The sequence below is a fragment of the Apteryx mantelli genome, chromosome 27, assembly GCF_036417845.1.
Source record: "Apteryx mantelli isolate bAptMan1 chromosome 27, bAptMan1.hap1, whole genome shotgun sequence".
Lineage (NCBI taxonomy): Eukaryota > Metazoa > Chordata > Aves > Apterygiformes > Apterygidae > Apteryx > Apteryx mantelli.
In genome coordinates, this window is record NC_090004.1 from 837,979 (window position 1) to 865,840 (window position 27,862).

The 27,862-nt window shown below is 40.2% G+C and overlaps 1 protein-coding gene and 1 non-coding gene across 2 annotated transcripts; both read right to left on the minus strand.

Moving 5' to 3' along the window:
- Positions 1–140: 140 nt before the first annotated feature.
- PPP1R8 (protein phosphatase 1 regulatory subunit 8) lies at positions 141–26,626 on the minus strand. Its single transcript, XM_067311729.1, is given in 8 exon segments — positions 141–2,684; positions 2,687–2,987; positions 4,026–4,090; positions 5,279–5,423; positions 5,943–6,163; positions 6,902–7,055; positions 13,727–13,787; positions 26,427–26,626. Coding segments are annotated over 8 exon segments (1,158 nt in total). The 5' UTR covers positions 26,489–26,626; the 3' UTR covers positions 141–2,535.
- Positions 10,479–10,643, minus strand: LOC136994328 (small Cajal body-specific RNA 1). Its single transcript, XR_010886472.1, has one exon. It is a non-coding gene; the product is annotated as a small Cajal body-specific RNA 1 (non-coding RNA).
- Positions 26,627–27,862: the final 1,236 nt, after the last annotated feature.

The following is a 27,862-nucleotide window of genomic DNA, read 5'->3' on the forward strand; positions in this document are numbered from 1 at the left end:
TACAGTCTGAGCCAGCTGCTAGTGAGACCTGTGGTCATAACTGCATTTTGCCATGGCAGAAGTCTTCAATTAGCCACATAAAACATGCAATCTCAACTGCAGAAGGAGCGTAGACTGGGAACAAACACACTAAACTCTCCAAACTGGCAAAATCTGCATTTAATTTACAACATAATAAAGGTTACAGGTAAAAAGCTCAACAGAAAGAGTGAAAAAGCCTATTACATATTACACAAGTGTACAAACTTCTGTACAAAGCCCCTGGATGTTATACTGTCCCCTCCTGTACTGGCCAGCTATGGCCTATAAGCTCTGAAATAATGAGAGCTTGTACAAATCCAGGGAGGAGAAGAGCTTTAAAAACAATGAGCCATAAAGCTTCCCTTTCCAAGAAAGAACTTGCAAAGAGCCACTAAGGAAAAAAAAGGGGGGGGAGAGAGTGAGAGCAAGCAAGTGCAAAAAAGAGAGAGAAAGAGGCAGCACGAGCAAGCGAAGAGAGAGAAAGAGGCAGCACGAGCAAGCGAAGAGAGAGAAAGGCAGTGAGCGTGAGCGGCAGCAAGAGAAAGAGAAAGAGGCAGCAAGCGCGAGAGAAAGAGGCAGCAAGCGCAAGAGAAAGGGAAGGAAAAAATAAAAGTCCTGTTCAACTTTTACTTGCCCTAACTAGTCTTACCCTAAAAAGTCGCCTTCAGAAAACAGACTGGCAGGAAAAAGAAAATTTTACATCCTGGAAAGAAGTAAACCTAAAAATCAAGGGAGAAATATTTAAAGAGTCAGTATGGAGTGTCTGGAACAAGAACGCCTGAAGACTGAATCATTTTCAATAGCAACCTAAACACAGAGCTGCACAACTATGTCATGGAGAAGTTACTGCATTCATCCACATAGTATTTTCAGGTAGGTATGAAGGGGGAGGGGGAAACCTACCAGTCCCTCAAGGCATCACTCTTGGGTGGGGTAGCTACCAGCTCATTTTTTCCTCAATAACATGATAGAAGCAATCACTCTGCAGATGCAGAAGTCGCACTGATTTTGGAGCATCTGTCCAAAACAGTTCTAGTGCATATGGCAGACCAGATGCATTAGAAAACAGCATTGCTCCAACAACCTTCAGGCTTTCACAACACTAGTTTGCCAGGTAGCTACAATAATGTACACATTAATGAACTGCTGGGGATACTACTGTCATTTTAGTGGACATATGCTGGAGGAATCCCCCAAACAAAGGAATGTGACTACACAGCTGAACTGCACTATACAACGTAAAAAATCCAGAATAAATCTAAGAAAAATAGAGTTCTGGCCTTACCTTATGTAAAGACACTGCATCTGAATACATTTGAATCAGATTTTGCAATGTAAAAATGAGAATTTGAAGGGCTGGAGCAACTATCCAAATCCAACTCATTTTATTCAATGGGAAAAAGTGATGAAGTAGTAAAAAAAAAAAAAAAAGTAAGGTTATGAAGCCAACCTGGGGACTGCTTTATTTAAGGTGAGGCAGATTCTCTTCTGAGAATTCATATTCTAGCTTTAAGCAGCTCTCATTTCTCACCTGCTGTTACGAACAGCCAAAACTAAAATATGGTGTATATTGTTGTTTTAGCTGTTAAATATGCACGTCCTCTAACACTCCTGATGGTTGCTCATTTTTACTTGTGCCTTGTTGTGTCTCATACATACTCTAATCTCACAGGTTCCGTTTGCAAATAAAAATGAAGTTATTTGAATTAGATGGGCCACTGAGTTTAAAAGAAAGTATTCTCCTCTGTGTTATCTCCCCTTTAAGTTATCACAGTGGAAAGGATTATCACTGCTTTGTTGTTTATTACTTGTACAGTGTAGATAGTGGCAATCACCCAGTCAAGGGTTCCTAGGCTCACCATGCTTGCGTGCTGCCATTAGCACCAACGCAAGCTCAGATCCATTCATGTATGCATTCATGTATCCATCCACACAGCACTTTACTGTACAATACTCGACCACAGCTCAGGAACCCCACCTATTTCTTGTCCATTTCAACTCCAGGTTTTCATGAACTAGTGGGATGCTGTAGTGTTTTAGGTGGTAATTAAAAAAAAATTGCATCTAAACTTAAAAAAAACAAAAGAAAAAAGAGAATCCACCACAATGGTGGATTTTGTAAAGGTAAAATAAAATTAAAATTGACCTATATTTTGCGAGTTTTAGAACTCGCATCAATGTGATTTCTGAAAGGCTTCACCCAGCAAACATTTACTTCCGATACAGCTGAACTGCTATGAGCAAGCCCAACAGGAATGACATTACTCATAGTAAGCACTATACCTAGATACATATACTTGCAGGGTCATGCCATTAAAGGTAACTGTGTGACTCTGACCCCTCAACTTATGGAACAAAGTTCAGAGTAAAGACCTTTGGGGACAGTAACGGCTAAGAAAAGGCTGCCAGATATTTTGGTTCAAAAGGAGATGGGAGCTGTATTTTCTTAAACATACATATAAAAACATTTGAAGACAGATCTTTAAAGGATATTTCACTTCTCCAATCTTGATATTACATGTGGTTAGGACACTGAAATTTTAAAAAGACGATACTGCACATAAACAGTTTCTGAAGTTCATAACTCCCACCCTCCCTCAACAAAACCCTACTCAGATCAGTAAGGAAGGGGTTGGCTTCTTGCCCGGCCATGCCTCCTTTGCATATTTCTTCTTCTTGGGTTCATTCACAGCTTCAGGATTAAAGACAGCAGGGTTTGGAGCAGGGTTCATGTTAACTGTTGAGGGTACAACAGGAGTCAAGTCCACATCTGGGGCAAGATTAGGGTAGGGCATCGGCAGACCACCAATGAGTGCTGTACCATGGACACCATGTGATTGGGACCCTGCCTCATTGTGAGTTGGAGGTAAACCACCATACAATCCTCCACTGTAGGGGAAGTTTTGCATGCGCCGTGATGCAGAATCATCTGTGGTCAGTGAGCCTGGATTCTCCAACCGTTTTTTCTGTAGATGGAAGTATTTAAAGAATTATTCAGAATACAAGAAACAAGGAAGCAAGCCACTTAAACTGGATCTCAATGCCATTTTCCCTGAAAAGGCACCTAGACTGGCCACAGACAAGGTAGTCACAAACATGGGTGGATTAACCATTTCCCACATCTTTGTCCCAGAAGATTTCTTCTGGGGTTCCTCAAAAGCCACCTAATAAACTGTTAACAACACACAATGCAGGAAGGGGTGACAGAAATTGAGATATTAGCTCAGGTTTAACTTAGATCAGCTTTGAGTTCCCCTTTGCCTCCGGAACTTGCTTGCCAGACTTCAGCTTGTCCTGAATGCAAGACCAAATAGGTCTTCAGAGAATAACAGAACCCCTCCTTCCCCACACAATGAAAAACAGAGTGCAACTTCTAGATCAATGATCACTTGGGCGATTTTGCCTCGCTCCTGATCATTTGAATCTTCTCCTGCAGGCAAGCAGTTTAAAGTTTTATGTAGAATTATCCTTTTCCACATATGTTATTTAGTCTATACCAGCAATCACTGGCATTATTACACTGTTCCTTAGCTACTCTGAAGTTCTTCAAATCTTCCCTACTCCTGGAGTATTTGAACTAAATATAGCACTGGCAGTACACTCATTTTGGGGCAAAGTTTAAACACCACTAGTTCTAGTAGACAACCTTATGAAATCTTTAGCACTTACGGTGTTTAGATAAACACTTTAGATAAATTTAAATTTAGATAAATACTTCCCACAATTGATGCCAAGAAGTACCATACTGAATTTTTGGAAAGTGGGTTGTTTTTTTCTTTGGGGCAGGGGGTAATTCTCATTAGATCCCATGTGTTATTAAAGAAATGAGTGGGACTTGAAGGGAAATTGTCAAATCTGCTAAAAAAGTTAACTGCAAGAAGTGAACAAAATGTTTGCTTAACAATAAAACACTTGCCATCATAGAATTGTGTTTAAGGTTATAATCCATACAGCGAATTTATCAAGGTAATTTCTTAATTAGAGAGTTGGGAGTTACTCTGTACCTTAACAGGGACTACTGCTGTCTGTACCATGTTCCTGAAACGCCCAACAGATGGGTCCACATCCTCTGTAAAGGAAAGCACAGTGAAGCTTTCAGTAAGAATACAGAAAAAGATGGAACATTTGTTAGGTAAAGCAACCTGTAGGAAGAACTGGTCCTTCTCTTCTCAAAGCTGGCATTGTAGTAGCCCTCAGTAAGCGTGAGCAGGCCTCAATAAAGAAAGGAACTAAGTGTATGGATGGGGACACCTAGTGGTTGTCTTAAGGTGGGCTCATCAGTTACTCTGGGAGAAAGCCTTGGGAATGCCACAGGGGACATATGGAACTGGTTCAGGCAAAGGGAACAGATGGACTGCTAGTTTGTATTGCTCAAACAGAGTGGAGTTTTGGGCTGAAAGCTGACGCTGACAAGGCACTGCACATGCTCCGAGTCACAACTGTTAGCCCTGCAGGGCCTTATGGGCCCTTGAAGGAGTCAGCAGAATCCAATGTACAGTCTCTGAAAATCTGAGCATCTTTTTGCAATGTAGATAACTGCTGTTTACATGAAGACATTCCAACAGCTAAATGGCATAAACTTATGGATCAAAATAGTTATTCTGGGTGGTACACACTGCTAAAAAACTTAATCTCCAGAGGGTATTCAAAGATGCATATTTATTAATAAGCTGCACTTATTAACGATGTCTCATATTGACGATGTTCCTATTAATAGGAACATCATCAACATAAAACAGCTAAGGAAGAAAAACAATTAGTGAGGAACTGGATACATTTTTAGAAGTGTAATTTTGAATTAGAATCACTTGTTTCAGATATGCAGACAAGCAGGGAAAAAAAAAGGAACTGGAAATACAAATACTGAGTCCATGAGGCAACAGGTAGGGAAAGCATTAAGGAATAGATTAAAAAAAAACAAACAAGAAGTTCAGTTCTCATTTAGATTCCAAAGGTGAGAATTTAAAAGGTCCTTTTGGACCCATGGGATCTTTCAGTCTGATGAAACTGTGAGCAATGAAGCTGAATGTGATGCTCCTGTCCTGAACAAATCATGCAGAATTTTTATAGGTAGAACAGAAGAATCAGAGGTCAGAGATATGAGAGATGTGGCAGCTTCTCTGACACAGCAGACCCCAAATAGTCACTGCCAAATTTTTGTTCTCCTTGACACACAGCCATGAGGGATTCCTATGTGAATACTGGTAAAGGGGTTCTAAAGGCATCAACTGGAGTAAAGCAAGCTATTGACACTCACCCGGATTAATGATTTCATCATCATCACTGAATGTCACTCTGGAGTTCTTCCGTTTTCTCTTTGGTCTCTGAATATCCAAGTTTCCTTCCTCTATGGTTAGTGTGGAAATTCTTTTGTTGTGGGCTGTATTAAACTCTGTCAGGTTCTAAGGATAAATTCAGAGAAGAAATAGTCTAAGTAACTAGTGTATGAAGTTTGTTTTAATCATGTGATTGTGCATGCCAAAAAACTACAGCACACCATTTAGATTCAATGTTAGAACCCTAAGAAAAAAGTGTGCTTCAGTGCCATGCACACTGCTTTCCCACTCTTCCCTAGCTAACTGTAGGAAACAAGTCTCTGTTCACTGCTATTTGACAATGGGAGAAGAGCCTGGGAAATCACCACTGACCTGGGGTGAAGTTACTTGGATTGAGGGCTGCCTACAAGCCTTTGTGAAAAGACCATTGGAACAGTAGAGTCATTAGGGCATTAGTACTGGGAAGCTGCATGAAGACAGGCCTATCATGGCAGAATGAGATGGTCTGTGAATATCTGCCAGCAGGAGACACCTTGGGCTGTCTTCAAGGCGAAGAAATTAAGAATCTGGACCTAAGCAAACAAGTAGGGAATGCTATCCATTTAGATGCATATGCCATCTAGGTAAATATGCCATGGTGCTCACATCAAGTTCCGTTTCCTCCTCTGGCAGGCCCAGCAAGCCCTTGAGCTCTTCATCGTCACCACCCATTTTCTCATCTCCTTTAACTGCTGATGGCAGTGTCTGAGGCTTCTCTCGCAGCGTATATGCCCGTGTAGAAGCACCAAATGAAACCGTGGAGTCAATGGGTATTTGTTGAGGTTTGTGAGGTTCCAAACGGATATGACCCAAGAACGTGCCATGTGCTAAGAACATCAGAATAGAAAACAGTCTGTTAGCCATCAGCTTGGGCTCACGCTATTTGAGCTCAAGCATTGAGAAGTTCAGGACCTGTACGTGGGTGCTCTGAGATACAAATCACTGAGCTTTGCACTGCTGAATACACTATCTATGTACACTTAAACTACCATCCCACAAACTAAGATGATCCACAAGTCATGAAAAGAAATGACAAACACCATTTCGTTTCTGACTTCTTGTAGCTCCCATTGTACCATGTCTGGAATCATTCCCTCAGTGGAAAAAACCCCCAAACTTCTGGTTTTAGATCTCGGGAAACCACCCTGCAGAATAGGAGAGCTTCTTCATTAGAGCTGCAAAGGGAAGGCCAAGTTACCTTCCTCTTCTCTCTCAGCCTCTTAAGAGGCTAGAAATGTTGCTTTAAACACCAAGTGAAATAGATGTAAACTGAGCGAAGCAAGCACTCCTTTGCTCCTAACCCTTGCCATTCTTTCATGAGGATACTAATTCTGATTATTGCCATCTGTCCACACAATGTAAACAAAAAAATTGGAAAAATGTGTCTCAGATTCAGAAATGTTTAAGCACTGAAACATAGTACTTCTATTTACTAAAAAGCTCTCTTCCAGAGTGAAGTTAACAAGTTCAAATTTCAAACACAAGCACTTTTCTGAAGTTTCTTGAATTCAGTTTGGACTGAGGCCACTCCATATCCCACCCTGATTAAATGTCATGCTACTTACTGCTGTTCAGATCTATGAGGAAAACCCTCTTGAGATGTTTGTGATAGACCAAGGCAGCATGGACCCGAGAGCAGGACTGGTGGTCAATGGTAAAATCACACAGATCAGGATTTCTCCCAAAAAGATAATACTTCTTCTCATCAATGATGAGTTTCTGAGTAGAATATCACAAAAGCATATTAGATTCCTATAATCTTTCAGATCTTCCTGAAAAACACACACTCAAGAACACAAACAGAGCAAAATCAAAGCAGCAAAACAATCAAAGCATCAAGAGCTGATCGATATTTCAGTTCTGTCTGATACTGTTCAATAAAGAAACTCAGATGTTGCCCTTGTAATAATCAGAAGAGCTGAATATGGCAGAGTCAGTTATGCCCATCTTAAAAAGCCAATACAAGACAACCTGGGAAGGACAATAACTCTTTGAAGCATGAGAGCATCTCCTAGAAAAGAGTCTCTCTCAAGTCTGCTCACAATGTTTTTTTATACATTCCTTGAGGCAGATCATCTTGGACCTTGTCAAGGCCAGGAACTTAGGCTAAGAATCTCTAGTCCAATACAAAATATAAAAAATAAATATTTCTCTATAGAAACAAACCTACAGGAGATTTTCCAGACCTTTATTCAATTTGGATTTACATCTTTATTACACATACTGCAATATGAATCCATATTAACCTATTCAAGCAGCTACTAATTTTAGGCTTTTCTTCTTTATTCATCCTAGTTCCAATCTTTTCTTTAAACAACATTTTGCATACAGCAAAATCAGGCATGTAAAACACCCATGAAAAGCAAAGGAACATGCTGACAAAGTCCTGTGGTGTATACAGCAAATTTCTATTAAAAGATGTTGTTGATAAAAGGAACTCCTTGCTCCTAAACGCTAAAGTACCTAAGCAATGCAGCAATCTTCCTCACTGCACCCCAAGACCTTAATTTAATCTGTGTTTTCTTGCTTCCAGCTGCACAAGTCAAAGGCTAGCAATGCATTAGAGATTTGTTAACAGATGATTTTCTCTGCTCTATGGAAACATTTCCTAAAGCCCGCCCAATGTTAAGCAGCCTGATAAAGCTAATTATGATGATGTATTTTTCCACCTGAAAAGAAAATCTTAGTTCAAGAAAGCATTTGCTTTTATGACATGACCTGAGCTGAATTAACACTTTGCCTGCTGAAACACTAGGACTTTCCCCCTCTCCCTGCTTCTACTCCCAGCTATACAGTCCTCCTCTCCTCTGATCAAAGTTTTCAGCTTGCAAAGCACTTTTTTGCTGTGTTAGTTTTCTACTGTTTTAGTGAACTGAATCAGTTTGCCTTCAGTCAGATGCGTCTCACACTGGCTTTAGGAAAGCAATGAATTACATGCACCAGGACTGTGGGATGAGGCAGGACCTCCCTTTCTGGCAGCAGCAGCAATCACATGAATCACACTTTTTGGCAGCTGTATAAGCCACAAGCTCAGCTAGAAATAGGTGATATTTCAAACTAGTTACAGGGAGATTCTTATTTTTTCAGAGCTATCAGAAAGACTGACACAATCAACACCTAGACACGCATTTATTCTGTGACAGTATTAAGTCATACAGAAAATAGGGAGACAAAGCATGGAACATGACATAGCATTCTATTCCTCTGCCTTGTCTACAGGCATAAAATTCACGCTGACCTAATATTCTACAAAGCACTTTGCAAATTCGTGTCTAATTACCTGTCCATCCATTATCAACTTTAAGCTTTACTTAAATTGCTGCTTTCAGATTTCACTTCCCCTTTGAATTTTTTCAGATTAATTTTTTCCCAGATCTGTTCTCCTACATTTTGTAAGTTGAACTCTGCATTGTTTTGCTGAACATCTATCTCTGTATCATTTTCCAGCCCTCATACTGCAAGTTCTTATAATCTGGTACTCACTAATAAATATTTAATGCATTTCATATGTTTATTCTCTCTTTTATATCACAATTAGAAGATGAATAACTCAGTCAACTCCATACTAGTATATATCACAATCACTTAATTTCTGCTTCTGCTAATTAATGTCTTATTCACAACTAACACAAGGTATTCACTTTTAAACATAATTTCATGAGAGTAAATGCTACGTAAATCAGTAGATTTCACAGATGTTTATATTTTGGCCTGCTTTCCTAAAATAACAAGATATAGATGATCAAGCTGTTTGTGCATCAGCCCCCTACCCCCACCACTAAACCGAATAACTTTAATATCTTGAAATTGGCAATTTCAAGATATTAATTTCCAAGACATTTTGTGAAAACAAACTGCTAGATAGAGGACAACCACCTCACTAGTACCCTCAGTGATATACAGGCTGATAGAAAATCCACAAGAGTACTTATGCTTTAGCTGTAGAAAAATCTTTTTGAGTCCACATCTCATTTGATGGTACAGAAATCACATCATTGTTAGAGATTCACCTTCAAATAGATTATCTGGTGACAAATAAGGTTTAAATGCAAAATGAAAGGGAATGATGATTTCCTCGTGACTGGGACATTTAAAACATGCAGTTCCCTCCTTTGAATCTACCTGTGCCTGTTAGGGAATAGCATACCTTGAAGCCTCAGTTTAGATGGAAAAAACAAAACAAGAAATCAACATACTGAAACAAAGTTTCATGGATTCTGCTGTCACCTGGCTACTTTATCATCACTTCCTGCCTCTTTACAAATACTGGTTTTCACAAGACTCTCCCTTCAGAACTAACCAGAAAGTATTAACCATTGAAAAAGAGTTTAAACAAATACTTGGTTCCCTCACTTTTTTTTTTAAATTATTTCACTTTATTTATTTTTAAATATTCTACCTGTAAATGGATCTCTCTCCTCCCTGTAAATGCTTAAGACTAGCATACTTTTGCTATGCTTTCCCCTGCAAGTCTTAATGGACACCTATCATTCCAGTAGTCTCTATTACCATATATATTTTTTCCTTAAGATTCCAGTAGTTTAATCCATCTGTTTATCTGTGAATACCGTACTGCTTGCTATAATACATCTTCTGAGAAAGTTAATTAGGATTTCTGGAGGTTTCAGCTTCATAGCAATGGATTTATTACCAATCCTACATAGTATGTTACTCATTCAGTTCAGCACTCTTGAGTCTTCCATTCAATACATTTGTACCACTGAATTCTGAGATTCCTCTTTGTGGAAAGGAAAAACAGCTTGCACCAACTTTTCCTTCTACCCTAAGGTACTGAAAAAACTCCTGTGTAAACAGAATCCCGATACAAACAAATGGATCTTCAGAAGTTGCTTCATTATTCCACATTTCAGTGTTAGATCCACAAAGTAGCTATCTCATGGTCTCAAGTACCATAAAAGTTGGTCCAACAGTTTCTCGTTCTTATCGACAGCTTAATCCAAAAGAAATTTCTTGCAAGTTATCATCTGCATCCTTTAAATGTAAAACAATACCATTCTGACTTGACAGTATTTCAAGAGATCTTGCAAAGATACAAATGAATTCATAAATTGGAAGTGCTGCAACAAATCAGCAAGAGAAAATCATTTTATTGACTTTATTTCAGTAGAATGTTTTGAAAAGTTTTGTGCCTCTGAGTTATAACCCAGTGTTATCCTTTATACACTGAGCTTAAATACTGCATGGCTTGTTTAATGTTGCACTTCTCAGACCCAGCAATCACAAGGTGTACCTCAGATCTCTGTACAAGACCTGGGACACAGATGGCTCGGTTAGTATCAAGTGCTCAGTAATCCACAAAGATTTAAGAATGTTCTTACTTGGTTACTGCTATCCACATAAAAGAAATAAAACTGAGAAACTACCATGTGCCACTAACCAAAGAGGGAAATAGATGTATCACATTCAAATGCTTTGTTAATTTATTGCACAGCTCTCATGTGTACACAAAACATATTGTCTCAGGTAACCACCAGTTTGGAGAACTTGTCAGCCCCTATATACACTGTACAAGGCCACAAAACAACCACGTAATGCTCATGCATGGTATATGAAACAGTCTGCTACAGCTTCCCAACCATGCCAGCTCTTCTGGTTCTTACTTCAGCAGACTATTCGAGGCAAACCATACTTCCATGTTACACTTGTGGCTGGGTGTACCTGGTCACCACCTGCCACATCATTCAGCACAAAGATATGACATGCTGTGTAGCTGGCAAACTGCACCTCACTCAGATGCCTTGACACTGATACCCAGCACTAGATATTCAGGAGATAAAATAGGAACTCTGTAGTCATTCTGTAACTGTTCCAATTGTACAATGGCTTGCTAGAGCGTAAACAAAGAACAGGGCAGATCATCAACTGGCATGCATGCATCAAGCAAAGATTAGTCACTGAAACCCAGGCTGATGAATGTTTGGGACAAATGCCTAAATTTTTACTAAGGCCAGGCCAAAGCTGTGGGAAGAGACCTCTCATCACATCCTCTACTGAGCCTCAGAGTGCTTAGACAGCAGACAAGCAATGGCTGTTAACAGTGCTTTGTACAACAGCAAAAGAATCTCTTTTAGGTTGTCAAGAGAGTTGATGTGAGGAGGAGGGAATCAGGATGTTTGTACCACCTGCTTTTCCAAGGCAGCTGGAGATCCCAGGCTTACAACTTGGGCCAAAAACTCTGGGCAGCACAGCCTAAATAAATTCCTTCTAAGAATCTGACAACGCCAGGAAAATATTCCTGACTGTCAATTTACCAACACTGAATTTGTTCATCCACTGTCAAAGGTAATGGCATATTGTCAGCTTCCATATCGGCGTTCTGCTGCCTTTTTTCAGTGCTGACCAGGACTTCCATGATAGCCATTTGCCTAGCACACGTGGATTAATTTAGCAGAGAACTTCATATAAACTTTCTTTTCCATCCTCAAGTTCCCTCTCCACTCTCAAAAAATCCAAAATAAACATGACAAGATAAAGCTGCTTTCATAGAAGGTCTCCCAGGTAGGAAGGCTGCATTATGTTTGACCTCCTGCTACGTATTGGAAAACCCAAAGTCATTGCCATTTGGCTTTGCTCACTGTATCTCATTATATAGCCCAGAAAAAAATATCAAAAAACTCAGTACCAAGTACAATCCTCACAAAAGATGCTGCTGCTAGGATGGCAATGAGAAGGATGAGCTGAGAAGGACTCATATTACAGCTCTCTGACCTCTGACAGTGATTTTGAATATGTAAAAGATTGCCATGAGAAGCAGGCGACAGTCCTCTGAAGAGAGACACAATGCAATGGGTTTGAAAGCTACAGCACCTAGGAAGAGCGAGTGAAGGATAGTCACTACATAGTCCAAGCAGCTGGTACAAGCCAGTTCGGCCATGCCTTGTGTGAACTAATGAGGTCCTATGAAGATAAGGTAAATGTGTGTTAATGTCTGGTTCCTTTCAAACTGAGGCTGACTTAACTTGTTCCCTTGCTCAAGGTTAGCTTTGCCAATTGTCTGTGTCTTCAAATAGGGACTAAGAGCACTCACTCAAAAAGTATGTAAATTCAAGAGCTCTGCTCTTTTTTTCCCTATAAAGACAAACCTAAAGCTTCATTTGACTACTTTCTGGCCTAGGAAGAATACAGTTTATTTGTGAGATATCTATTTATGAGATTTGAGGTAACTTAACCAAATTTTAAAGAGCAAATCTCTCTCCTGCTAGACACCAGAAGGAGCTCTTAATACTGTCTGTTGCTCCTGTGGTAGCACACAGTACAAAACAGCAAACAAAGGCTTTCAGTTCCCTCAGTCTTTCCTGATCTAACATTGAGTTTTTAATTCTCCAAGTTTCTCTTCAGAGAACTTGGTTCACCTCCAATTTTGTAAACTTTTGCTCTCCAGAAACATTTCTCTATTTTAGTCAAATTGCAAGTTAGAAGCAGTCTCTCTATGGCTAAAATAAGGTTACTGGCTTGGGTCTTTGGCAACAATGTCAAAGGTTTTTTTCTTTTTCTTTTTGACTTATTACTTTTGATTGAAAATATTCTTTTAAAAAATCTGAATGTTGATCAGTACAACAATAATATAATAAGACCTCCAGTTATCAAGATGCAAGACAAAGCATGAAATATAGAATGAGGAGACAAGTTCCTCTGCCATAATAAAAATAATTCATCATATCTGTGTTAATCTCAACACTTTGTAGATCCAGAATATAGGATGAAAACCATGCTGTATTTCGCACAGCAGGACAAGGTGTCAACTAGGCATTCCATATTTTACAGGATTGTCCTTACTGTAAAACAAAATTAAAAGTGAACAGATCTAAAACAAGTAATACAATAAAAGAGTAAAAACTCTGATGTATTTGGGATTTATTTCACCACTTTTTTCTTTTTTTTTGAATGGGTTTCTTCTCCTGACTTTCCTAAAACAAAGTGTCTTCTGGTCATCTCCTATATGAGCGTCTTGTAGGAAACAACAACCCCCCCCCCCCCCCCAACTTTGGTTGTAAATTAAAGTTTGAAAGAAATAAGACTCTGCAAAGTATCAGTTTTCCCTTACAAACATACTAGCTGCGTGTGTGTGTGTGTGCATGCATGCATGCGCTGGGACAGATTTAGTGTTTGGGAAGTGAAACGTCCCTACACTGTTTGCAAGCTGAGCACCACATTTTTGTATTCTTTCAAGAGAGACTTGCAGTACAGGCAAAGGAAAACTGCTTCACTTTATCCAGAAGTTTCAGAGTATAACCAACTGATTTGGAAATAATTAACACCAGGGTGAAATGCTTCTGGATGAACATGGTAAATGTAATGACTAAAAAGTTTCTTACCGCTGCTGTTTATGTATATGATACACTGAATACGTAGAAGATGTATTTTCATACCTCAATGAGTTTGTCTCCTTTGACTACATCCAGATGTAAGCCAGGTGGAGGCTTCCCTGCCCTGGAAAATAAACAAAGAAAAATATAGTATCAAAATATTAAAAAAAAATTTATTAGTACTGGAGCCGTAACACACCAAACCGATACAAATGTAAGCAGATTTATTTTGGGGAAAATATGAAACCCCCATAACTGCTGCCTTCTTCCTGCCAATTCATTCTGACTGCACATAAAACATATTTTTAAAATGAGAGTTAAGCTGACAGAACACACGAGGCATTTCAAGCTGTATTTCTCCAGGGAAAAATAGCTCATTTACAAAATGAACATAGCAGCTCCCAACAGGACATGAGGTGAGGCCAGGAAGCCCTCAACACTAGAAAAGGGAATGGGCTGGGATTATTTTCAAGAAACTTGTCTGCTTAAGGGCCTGCCAAAGTGCTCTGTTTCTCATGTTACCTTCAAAATAGTAGGTCTATACTCTCAGCTGTTGAGAGGGAGAGAAACTTCCACCATTCTTCCCTTCTAGAACTGGTGATGGTCAATACCAAAAAGGGGCTCCATAATTCAGCTGTAATATTATTCAAGATTTTGACCAATGGCTAGCATCCCTCCACTTTCGCCCTATAACCAAACGTTCCTACCAACGCGGGGAACTAAAACACTTCATGGAAGAGACTACAGCATTAGATAGCAAAGGGACCACTACGCTACCAAATTCTCCTCGGCCAAATTCTCAAGCACACAGCAGTTCTGTTCCTCTAGCCCTATAGCTCCATCCCTACCCACACTCTGCTGAAGTAGCTTTGCCAGGCAGATAGCATTATTCCACTTGGGGAAAGAGAGAACAGAGGCAAGCGGAACTAGGTAATTTACAGAAAAACAACATTAATATGCAGCAGAACCCATGAGGATTATCGGTGTCAAACATATATGGTATTCACAATGTTCAAAACCAGGACATCACTATGGTATGAATACACTGCCCGTCACTACATAGGATCTTAGGCTGTTGGGAGCAAATGATGTTTTTCTATTCCGACCTCTAAAACCTCTATCTCTAGTACTTCTTCACTGAGAATTACATTGCTGCTTGTCTCTGTGGCTGGACTAGCTTTCTAGGCAATGGCAGCGACCCAGTTCTCAGCTATCCTGTCATCCTTCTGAAGAACAGCCACAGAAGAGATCACATTCTCATTTACTGCTTTGCTTACTGTACAGAGCAAGCAAAGACAACAGCCACAACGGGCAGTGACATTCTCAGCATGACTGGGGAAGAAAGAAAGAAAGGTCACTTATAATGGAAGGTGTTCATGGGGGTTAAATATAGGTGTTCACGCTTTTGGGATGTGCCTTGCAACTTGGACGTTTCTTCCCTCACCTTAAGTCAGTTGGTTGTTATATACATGCTCTCCTAGATAACTTCATACAAGGATACAGCTCTCCTATTCCTACACTTCATTTCTTTCTCAAGGATTGCACTTGCTCTAAATCCCCTATACTAGCCTGCTCTGATCTCTCTCTGGCCCTTCTTGATTTTGCCAATTAGACTTTCACAATTTTTCTTACCAAGCCCTTCTCTAAGACTGTGGATAACATCATTCTGTCAAATAAGATGAATACAGCTGATACCAATTCTTATTCTTTTTGACAAATGAACAGTAGCAACAAAAGCAGAGGGAGCAAGGCTCTATGGCAATCTACCAAAGCGGTGACTGTTTCCAAGGAATGGGATTGAGGTGGCATGGGGGAAACTAAAATGTTCTCAATGAAGTTGCACAGCACAGCTGATTAAGTTCTACAAGGACTGATTCTTCCTGTCACTCAGATACAGCGAGCGGACCACTTCATCTCAAGTATTCTTCTAGGCCTACATAGCCAGGCTATATCTAAATATTGCTATCTCTTCCTGTGCTTCTCTCAGATCCCAGCTCTCATTTTTCACTAAAAGACAGGTCTCATCCATGCACTCGCTCTTCATGCCACTTCAGTGTTTTCCTTTCTGCCCTTGAGCGCTGGCAAACTTGTTTTCCTCCATTCCATGCCAGTTACCAAATTCTAGTTACTCTGCAACACAACTTCTTTTGATAATTTTCACAGAGCATGCCTTACTTCGATCAAACAAAAGCTGCTTTTTTTTTTTTTTCTTTTCTCCTTTTCTTAAACTCTCCAACCTTTCACAAATTAACTCCACAAGCTGGTCTAGTTACTCACTCAGTTTGGCCTCTGCTTTTCTTTTCAGTGATATTTTCCTGCATACTCAGTGGTCAGCAACTCCTAAAAACGCTTTAGCAACATCCTCACCTGTCGGGTCAAGGAAAACCTCCCGAGCGTTCTAGCTCAACCACGTCCTCCTTCTGTACACACAATCCCGTCTGATGGTCATCTTTTGCCATACATAATCTCTGATCTTTCCTTTCCCCTCTACTCATCATTTCACTCTTGCTGCTATTTTCACTCTGCTTTTATCTTCAGCTTGATTTTGAACACAAAAAAACTCAGAACTAACACAAGATAGCACCCTCTGAAAACAAAGGGCTTGAAAAATTTATCCATTCTCCGACTTCTTTTGGACTGAAAGTCTTCTGTAGTTAGTAATTTCCCCTACTGATCTATGCCTGCAAAACACTGAACACAATCAGACTGTAATACTGCTTAAGATACTGTCAAAACAAATACATAGAAACCATTCCCAGTAGAAAAAAAACCTTTGGAACACACTAAATCAATGTCACAGCTAAGGCTGCTGAATTTAGGCTTTTATAAAACTCTTTTAATGAAAAAGTAGCAAAATTCTTCAGTCCTGTGATCAGTTGCAGAGTTGCCAAATATCAGAAGTAATGGCTGTATCTGGAAGTGTTAACAACCCTCATAAGCTCTGGTCTATCAAACCTCTAATCACATGCGTCAAGGAGGTAAAATACTGTAAGGCATTCTCTTGCAGTAATCCACTAGCACAAAGTCTGTTAGATCTGCTGTTAGTATTTTTCCCTTATTTCCAGCATAACAAAGTCCTCTCCCTGCCAGTGACCAGCATACTAAAACATCCATTAAACTAATTTTCCTATGCGATTCCAAAAGATGGAGAAGTTACTTGAAGTCAACAGACTCTTCTCTCTAGAATATATATGGACAACATGGTTTAGCACTGCTCTGAGACAACGGATCTTACCTCAGAACTTGGATCCATGCAAGGGGATCCATGCAAAGTGCTTGCTTTTGAATGACACAAGACACTGTTCTGTACCTTTCAAATCATATATCGCAGTCCCACTGCTTGAACAACTTCTAGTATCTACATCTCAGCATTCTGCAGTGACCTTCAAATCAGACCTGCAAAAGGACTAGCTGCAAATGATTCACTGGTTCAATAAGTTTAACTGAGATAAAATATGTTTCTGTTTGGAAAATGTGCTTAGAGTGCCTACTGGATCTCCAAGGGCTTACTTGGAAGAGAAGTCTTCCAGAGATTTAATGAGGCTGATTGGCAAGGAGAATATGGCCACAGCAACACCATTAAATGAATTCTCTGGATCAGAGAAGAGGTGAATGAGTACAAGGAACTCAAAAAGAAGGTTCAGTAAGAGAGATTTTAGGACAAGCTGCTAGACAGAAGTAACAAGCTGCAAAACCCAGATGGTATTTACTTAAGTGATCTAAAGCATATCAAGTATCAAACAGCTTCCTACACATAATAGTTTTGCAATCTATTACTTAAACTACTCTCACTGTCAGAAGAATAAAGTTATCAACTGTGACACTAATTTTAAAGTGTATTCCAAGTGTGATGTGGAAAATACAGACAGTAAATTCAAGTTCTGTCCTAGGAAATTGGGAGAAATTATAATAAGGAGTAGAACTAGCAAACAGATAAGAACAGAATAATAGTCAGACCATAACAGAGTCATCTAATCCAATGTTCAGGATGGTGCACTCAATGGCATTCTTCACCTTTCTTGTAAACTGAGAGCACTATATCCACAAGAGAAGAGCTTTTTCTGTATGAAGAACTTTAAAAGGACTTTACTTATGCTTCACATTCTTGGGGAATTGTATTGGGCAGACCAAAGTGACAAACCCAGAGTAAGAAACCTTTTGCAAAATGAAAACATCCTCCAGTAACTAATACTGGGTGCCTCATACAGGCATACTCTCCCAGTTACCAACAGTTATCAATTTGAGGACTTTTTGAGACATAGTTGTTATCTCTTTAACAGCTGCTTATGTAATGGCTCTATGAACCAATGTAAAGTTAAGGCATTCACAAAATCTTACGTAAATGATTTCACAGATTAACTACATGCAGTTAAACACCATCACCTTTTGTTGACTATGAATCCGCCTGCTATTAGCATTCATGCTACAGACATCTGACATTTTCAGTTGCTCCTCTTGCAGACTGCAGAAGAGCCTAGGCTCACAGTTTGTTGTACAGCTGTTCTATATCTTTGATTGAGATAATACTTAAAAATAATACTTGAGAAAGGATTAACATGGTTTTTGAAGAGGCAAGTAATATCTTACAGTCTACCAGAATTATTGTAGACAACCAAGAAGATGTAAACAAGGGTATCAGTACAGCAAACTGGCATTTTTAAAAAGCTTTTGACAAAATTATCAAGTGGTGTTAAGGAAATTAAGGTGCAATGGAGAAAAGAAAACACTAATCCAATGCTTAAAAGTTAGGAAAGAGCAGGGTCCCGCAAGGATTCCATGCTGTTTAGCAGATCCATAAGCAACCTGGAAAAAGAGAGTGAATGAACAAATGAGAAAAATCATTTATGACAACAGTTATGCAGGACAGTCAAATCAGACTACAGAGCTGCAGAAGAGTATCACAATACTGAAATACTGCTTGAGAAAACAGTCTGTAAAAATCAGTACTCTCGAACTCAATGTAATGCAAAAGAGAAAGACCACTCGAATCACACAAACACAACAAGGAGCTCTAAATTCATTACTGTCACTCAGGAATTATCTAGAGCCATTGTGAATATTTTCAGAAAGAATCATCAACAGCTGACAAAGCAAAGACACCATACGGAAGAAATTTTTATGCTACTGCATAAATAAAATGTATGCATATCTTCAATGCTGTATTAGTGCTGGTTTCCTCATCTTGTAGAGAAGGGCACAAGGCTGATAAAGCAGCATGGATGGCTTTGGACAAGGAAAGAAAAAGAATCTCTCTCTTCAGGAGCTTTGGGGAAAAAAAGGGGGCAAGTATTCACTCTCTTAGTCCCCTTAATGAATGCTACAAAATTACTGTATTAATTATATCCTGAAACACAAGAATGAAGAGGTCTCAGATTTGAAAACAAGGAGAGTGCTTTTTCCTACATTTGCATAATTTCTGGAGTACACTGTCACAGGATGTTGTAGAATTAAACTCTGTTAAAAAAGGGAGTTAGAAAATTTGTGGAAGTTAGGTCTGGTGTTAACTGTTAAACATGACAACCTAGACACAATCTTCAGCTCACAAAATCCTTTAACTTCTGACAACCAAAAGTCTAGAGTGTAGTCAAGGGGAAGATGCCTTCCCCTCAAGTCTTATGTACAAGTTACTGGCCACTATCAAGATAGGATATGGAACCAAAGGGGCTGTTGGCTTCAATTAGTACAGCTGTTCTTATGCTCTCTTCTATAGAAAGAAATGGAAATAAAGAAAAATCCTCCTCAAAATAAGAAGTAGGACAAACAAGTTGCTGCTGATCTTACAAATAGGTGATGGAAATCAGTCATATGCCCTTCTCAAAATATGGCATACATCACAGATTCTGAGACAAAGTTAATGCTGGAATCTGTTTTGGTGACTTGATAATAAATTTGACAACACAAACAGGTATTATGACAAAATTAAAGCTCAAGGTTTGAAGGGAGGCATCTGTGATTTCCTCCACCCTTAGAAACATTAAAATTATACTCTCCAAACTTCCAGTTGTAAGAAACACTGGTTAAAAAAACTTGCGGTCCAAACTAGATGATCACATACCCTTCCTGAATATAGGAAATTACAATATGTATTAGAAGTATTTTATAGAAGATTTCTGATGAGAAGTGTGGTAGCTGCTTCAACTGAACAAAGCATTCCATTTGTATTAAAGTATTTGATCAACTTCACCTTGGCATTATGCATGTTTTCTTGTTACAATGCATAGTTTCATACAGCACAAGATTTTACCAGTTCAGTCTGCAAAACACTTGTTTATTTATTTGGGAATTAAGTCTCCATGGAATATAGTGAAATTAGAAAACTGTAAACAAAATTTAATTCTTGAGACAAGGGCCATGAATATTCTAGTGCAGAGAATGAAAGACTTTACGACATCAAAAACTGAATTAAAGTGGCACTGAATTAAATAGGAAAGTGAACACTAAATAGCAAGGACCAACACAGTGATTAATTGATAAGATTACTTATTCTCACTCTGAAAATGTAGAAATAATCTTGAAGTAAAATTTCCCTGTAGAAACCACAGTAAGAAAAGACAAAACTTCCACAGTCAACAACACTAGTCACTGCTATTTCAAGTCATATTGCTCTAACCACATTCAAGTAAACATCCATTAGGTTTTTTGCCTCCGTTACACCTACTGGGAAGCTGTTCCAGAACCGTTTTATTCTGATGGTTAGAAACCCTTGATTTCCATCCTAAATTGTTTGTTGTTCTTGTCTGTCAGTTAAAAAAAAAAAAACCACCTTTCCCCATACTATCCCTCTTTAAAAATACTTAGTGAAAGCCAGTGATGTTTCTGTTACACTAGACAACTAAAGCTCTATTCTCTCTCAAAGTCATATCTCTCTTCCCCCATCAATGTGCTCGCCCACTGCATCTGGTTTAGTTTGAATTGAGCTTTCTTAAATACAGGTAACACTGTGCCTTCATTAGTGCCTTTACAACAGCACTAACATTTCCCTGCCTCAGAGAGATGTATCCTGCACACCAAGTGGAATATTAGTCTTTTTATTTATTTTTGAACAGTTGTATCTTACTAGTTGTTGATGGTCATTCTGTGATCAACTTATGTACCTGAGTTTTCTCCTTTTGTTTCCAAATAGTGAGTTTCTAGCTTTTAGAATAAGTTCTTGTTACTAGCCCCTAAATATTTTCCATTTTACACTTCTACATTTCATCTTGTTTTTATTGCTCCAGTCTTCAAACTATACCAAAAGGACTGGATAATACTCGGACTTTATTTATGTTGACCACACTTAACTTGTGCTACTAATGAGTGTTGGGGCCATTTTTATCAAGGTTATTAGCAAAAAAACCAAAAAAAAACAAACAAAAAACCACACACCACACCACACCAACATGATCAGCCCAGAGGCTAATCCTTAAGAACACCTTTCTTTTGACAATTTCTCTGTCTAGCTGCAATTATCTCCTGGAGGCCGACTCCTTATAACACTTACAGTTCTCATATGAGCCCTGCCCCACCATCTCCTCCTAAAATGATAGTTTCCTGTGTGTTCAGAAAGGCCAGTTCTCAAAGAAAGCAAGTTCATCCGACAAAGTCACCCTTTGACAGATCTACCGGATCTACTTCCCCATCTTCGGCAATTAATTTCCTCAAAATATAGTCTAGCAGCAGGATAGAGCAAATTGCAGGTTCTTCTTATAGTAGCGAAGCATATGAATTTATTGGTCTTATAGATGGCACCAACTACTTAGAATGATTAGCAGCAAAATAATTAAGAGGGACATCATTGAACAAAAACAACTTCCAGCCTGGGTTTTTGAAGTATTAACTTGTAAACACCTACAAGAAATTTTTTTTCTCCTGTATTGGAAACTGAAAAATATTTCTTCAGTTTCTTCACCTTGTGCTCTGCAGGCCAGTTCATTGTTCTGTGCATTACATGGCAACAAATCTGCGGGGAATTTGTATAGATTATTTCTGTTGGTGATGGCAAACACTTTACTGCAGAACTATAGAGAAAAGGAAAAAAGCAGGTAGAGACAGATGAGGAGGTCCGCCCTCCCAGCTGAGCTCTTCACCTTGAAAGAAGCACATTCAACATGGAAAAATAAAACAGTTCAGAGAAAGAGGACAAAGCCTTTAATGCTTTGGGATGGGATACTAACTAAGAAGTACTCAATAATGGAACTGAAGTTTTGTTGAGAGTATCTCTGCAACACTGCTGATGTTCATGTGTCTTTCATTTTCAATGCTTATGTGCCGGTAGGGTTACAACACTTGCATCCAGTTCAAATTGAGCAGCCTCATTGAATTAAGCCCTATCTAGTCTAAAGAGAAATTTTGAGTTTTAGCTATTAAGGACATAGAGAGGACAAGTATAATTCTATTGTGTTAGTTTAAAAATTAGGCCAATTATTTAGGTTTCTAAATGTGGGCTCAGATGTCTAAATTTAGCCGCTTCCAAAAATCTTGGCCTATGTGACTACTGTATACACCTTCTTACCCAACTTCAAGGACAAGGTGCAATTTCCAGAACTCTAGAACTCATCATCTCCAGAAATCAGTGTAAATCATTGTCAGGAACAGCCTGATCTTGGCTCAGAGAAACTGAAGAGGAACCACTATTCCCTTTAAAACAGTATGTTTTAAATTAATTTACGTACATTCCACTACAAGCTTGACAACTGAACCACTGGGGTGTCAAGACAGACAGTAAAGAGAGGTTGCATAGAGTTAAGGCAGGTTAAAGCAGGACAAAAGGAAAGAGAGGCAGTGTTCCTTTGAACACATGATATTCATCTCAAAATCACCTCCCAGATCATTTGCACCTCCTGTAAATTGCTGCTACTCATTAAAAACCACCTCAGGAGGTATGCTAAAGATTTAACAAAGGAAAAGATATTTGTTATCTAAAGACTTCTTCTAATCTCATGGTATGTCTACATTTTAACCAAAGAAAGCACGATCAACATCTTTATTCCAGTTTTAAGTGTATGTTCCGTGTCCCTGCTGACACATATATAGGAATTACAGTACATGCATTAAGCAAGTACTGGCATAAGCAAGTACTATTTAAGAGAGAATTCATTATTTGTCAACTGTCTTGAGCCACTTTAACTGCTGGAAATGAAAGAAGAAAGAATAATTATTTTATGGACTATGATGAAGTACACCACACTAGCATGAAAACGAAATCAAAGCCAGAATTTAAAGCCAGTGAAAACCTTGAATTTCAGTAGAGAAGGCTTTTCTGGAAACTGGATACTAAAACATAACCCACGTCAGGGAAGAACAGATACAATAATGGAGGCAGACCTCAAAGTGTGGTCAATGTTTTAAAGAAAAATATAGCTATTTCTGATTAATATTTTTAAGATACGTTACTCTCACGGTGATGTTTGCAGTCCCAAGTGCCGCTTCAATAAAAACAGAAAAATAAAGATATCAGTAAACACTACAATTTTGACTTTAATACAGGCTGATGAGCTTGAAAAGGATTCACTGTAGAAGAAGCTGCTACTGACCACAAAGACTCTCTGCAACTCAAGGGCTTTTGGTTACCCCAAATTCTCCCTGCTAAGATCTGCACCATTACGTATACAGAAAACTTCTCAGTGCACATGCAAGACACTGAGGATCTACGCAGGCTGCATCTACACTGATGCTTTATCTTCTGGTTGTTGTCTACCAGCAGCACATTCTCCACCAGCTGATATCAAAAAGAGGAATTTTATTTCTAACCACCTGCTGATGATATTTACTAGCAAGATTCCTATCCTTTCAAATAACAGTGCTAACATTGATCATCAGCATCTCAATGGCAGCATCAGAGATGCCAAAGATGGCACAATTCAGAAAGTCCTTGGCATAAACAAGATTTGAAGAACTAATTACAGCAGCTGTCAAAATGACTTTGAAAATTCTGCCTTCTCTCTCACTCCCTGCTCCATGAGCAGACTCACTCTCTGCCATGACCTTTCAATACTAAAGCAGATTCATTGTTCTCCATTCAGTTTCTTAAAACCTCGTTGAAGCCATCTATTCGTTTACCAGTCGCTACAGTTGACAAACCAGAAGTAGGAAGCCTTGAGTCAAACACACACACAGTAGATTACATTTAATATATCACACATGAATCTCAATTACATGAAGGCCTCAAAAGACATTGGAAGTCTTCACATAGTCAAGAGCTTCAAATAACAAAACTACTGGTCCAAAGCCTGCTACTGCAAACAGTTTTCACTCTGGAGGATTGTAACTGCAGCTCATGTATAGAACAACTCTGCATGTGAATCTGCTGTGGATGACCTTCATTTATTCAGCATCAAAATTGTGTGTCCTTTTGTTTGTTCCAAAAGAAATAAAGGATTTAAAATTGTGAACAAGAATTTATAATTTGGTAGGTGCTGGCAGAATTAATGTAAGGTTTTTACAAGAGATATAGTATTTTACTTTTTGCAGACTAGAAAATCAAGATCAGAAGTAAATAAATTCAACCTGTTAGGAGGGCTCCTCCCTCCTACTGGATGAAACAGTGGAGTACCATCAGCCATAACTGCCTAACATTTTCCACTTTCAGTTGCTTATACTTTTAGCAGAATACAAACACTGTTACTGGAAGCTATCCACATTGGCTCTTTGCTGCGTATTAGTTTTTTAGGCTTACGTAACAGCTTATCTGTTTTAAAAGAAATGTTAAGGAAAAATGTTAAGCTTCCCCCTCCCTCCCCCCCAAAAAAACCCAACACTCTTTCACTGAGATAATTTACCACATCTATTCATGATGATTTGAGTAAGATCAAACTCTGTCAGGCATGCATTTTATTATAACTGTAAAAATACACAGCTTGTCCAGACTCAGTAAGTAACTAAAATATTACAATTTGTACATGTCCAGTAGAGGTTTAGTGGAGAGTAAATAGTTTCTTTAAAACACATAGGGCGAGAGTCCATATACTAGCTTTGTTTTACCCAAGGAGTATTTTAGAAAATTATATTAAAAGAACATTCAGCTTGCAAAAAGCTGATCACCAAAAAAGCTTGGAAATGTCAGAATGAAGATGGGCCATGGTACTTGAACATGGTTCCCTTACTCATGGGTGTGAAAACTTAGGCTTTCATCACATCTCTGATGCCCCTTCCACCTCATTCTTCTATCATTCAGCACAATGTATTTGTGCTTCAAAACCAAATCATGCTAGCACAGTGAAGGAAGCTGTCTGTCTGTAAGACCCTACCCTGTTTGTAGCAGAAGCCAGAAAGTACGTAGCTAAAGAGGCCCTCACAGTTATGGCTGTTACAGTTCTCTTCTCCAGATGGTATTTATTTAGGAATTCTTCTGCAATAGCATGCAACTGACTGAAATGAAACATTTAACAAGTTATACTTTTTCAGCTATTCAATCTAAGGCTTCCAGAGGCAGAAATCTCTAGTATTTGCTACTGAATACAATGCAAGTTGTGAACACTGTGCTATAAAAATACAATAAAAAATTCAGCACATATGTCAAATTTCATGTTGAAAAACCAGAATGTACTGGCGCTGTGTAATTATTAGGCTTACCTCCTCCATCACATCATCATTGTACAGAGCACCATCTTGTCTCATACAGATATTTGTTATTGCATATGCTTAGCACAGACGACATGGCAAAATACATGAGCAATTCTCTTCCACAAGAGATTTAAATGGCATTTGCTGATTAAAGGAAGGACTTATAAAATAAGTGAAAATTAAAAAGCATATTCACTAAGCACCCATTCACTGAGCACTATCATCCAAACACTGAAGAAAAGTATGGGACCCGTAGTAAAAAAACAGATGACTATGCAATTAAAGACTGCAGTCATGCACACACACATGCAAGGATTAATTAGCTAGTACTAGCTCATACAAATATAAAAGTGCTTGATTTTTCAACTCTACTGTTATGTCATTTTCCATGTAATTTAAAGTACATGTCACATCAGTAATCAGTCCCACATCAGCAAAAAAATATGGTATAGCAAATACCTACTTAGCCACCTATCCAAAAATTCAAAATGAACAAAACAGGGTCCTAGATACCCTAACTGAAGGCCCTGCTCTCAACAGAAGGTTGGGCCAGATGATGTCCAGAGGTGCCTTCCAACCTGCACTTTTCTACGATTCTAAAACCAACCATATTTGCATTTCTAATACTGCTTCTCCAACACATCACTTTGCCCAGCCTTCCTACACAGTACAATATAAATCCAGGCTAATTTTAAGCTGATAGATTTCTTGCACTGGATACATAACTCGAATGGGAAATTTAACCTGTCCTACAACATATATTTTGTTTAAGCCCTTGCAAAAACACACAGCATCTCCTGAAAGCCCTCTGAGCTTCAGCCAACTCCATATTTCGGCATTAAACCGAAATAACCCGCAAGCATTTGCTGATGAAGGACACATCCGCAGGACCGCGCCTCTCAGAGCCCCCTGACAGGGCCCAGCACCCCGGGGGGGCAGACAGCTACCGCCGCTCCGGGCTGAGGGAGCCCAGGCCCGGGCAGGCGGCCTCACCCCCGCGCCCGGGAGACGCCGCAGCACCGCGGCCCTGCCCGGTCCCAGACTCCCCTCACATGAGCGGCCGCCACCGGGCCCGGTGCCACTCCCCCGGCCCGGCCCGGCCCTGCCCAGCCCGGCGGGCACCAGCGCCCCGCCACGGCAGCCGCCAGCCCGCTCGAGGCCCGCGGCGAAGCCAGGGGCGAGGGCCCCGGCGGAGGGGGACGGCCCCGACCCGCCCGCTCACCAGCTAGGGCACTCGAAGAGCGAGAGGCCGCCGCCTCCGGCCGAGTTCGCATTCGCCGCCATCTTGCATCTGCCCCATTCAGGCGGGCCGAGGGCAGGATGGGAAACAGGAGGACCGGAGCGGGAAGCAATCCCAGAGTGCCCCGCGCGGCTCCGCCGGAGCGAGCGGGGAGAGGGGCGGCGGTGGCGGCGGCCCGCGCTCGCCGCCCGCCTCGCGCCCCTCCCCCCGCTCCGGGGCCGCGCTCGCCGCGGGCCCCGGGGCAGCTCGGCGGCCGCGTCAGAGACCCCCGGGGCCAGTCCCGCCCCTGTGCCCAGGGGACGGCTGGAGGAGGCGCCGCGGACCCGAGGCAGCCCCACACCCGCCCAGAGGCTGCCCAGGGCGGTTTCTTAGGCGGACGCGAGGGGCCGGTCCGGAGCGGAGCGGCTCTGCCCGGTCAGGCTGCAGCCGACTGCGGCGCGCTGCCCCGTGCTTGGCCTGTGCCAGCGCGCTGCGCGCAGGCCTTGAACACCTCAGGCGGCCGCCGATCTTACTGTTCTGCCCCTCTTCCCCCCCCCCCCGGCGTCGTCCCCCCAGGGCACCGAGAAGGCCCTCTAAGTTACCATTTAGCTAAATTCCTCAAAAGAAAACTGAGAAACACATACATAACCCTGGATATTAAAACGCCTTTTTACTTCTACCATGGGGCCTTCCATCTTGCTGCTTTTGGAGAAGGACGAGGTAGACAAAAATTTAAATGTTGGCAAGTATAAAAATAGCAGATGAATAAGATGAACAAAATGCTTCTGCAACAAGTTTTAAAAACTCATTTTACAAACGTTTTAGCTAGATGACAACATTTCTTTCAGGATCCTTCTCAGCTTTTTAAATAAATTGCAGGTAGAAAACAGACAGTAGCTAATACTGATCATATACTCTGCTTTTGGTATTGATAATTGAGCCTGTAAGAGGGAAAACTAGATTTCACTAATACTCCAGTGAGCCCCAGCTCCCCAAAGAGCTGTTAGTAAAAAAATCAAACACCCCTAAGCACCGCAGGAAGAGCTATCACTACAAACAGAGCAAGTAAGCTTCTTCCTTTCCTGGATCTCACTCTGAGAGGTAAACTTCCTGCAGTACATTTTCAGTAATTCTTACACTGGTAGCAAACACATCTGTAAGGCAGGAAAGCTCTCTCATAGTGCCAGGATGCTACAGCAAGGGAGATGAGAGTTTCTGCTTGCAATCTTTCACAAGCCTGTACCTTAGTTAAGACCATTGTTCAACATAGCAGTGGGACCGCTGCAGAGACAAACTTCCACAAAGCAAAGAAGGAAAAGGAGTCAAGTAGTTACAGCAATCCTGGGTCAAAGAAGCACTTGGGTCATCAACTTCAGTGTCATGCGCTGAAACAGACTTGGGTTAGGAGGGATCCTAGAAGTAATGCACCCAGGCTCTCT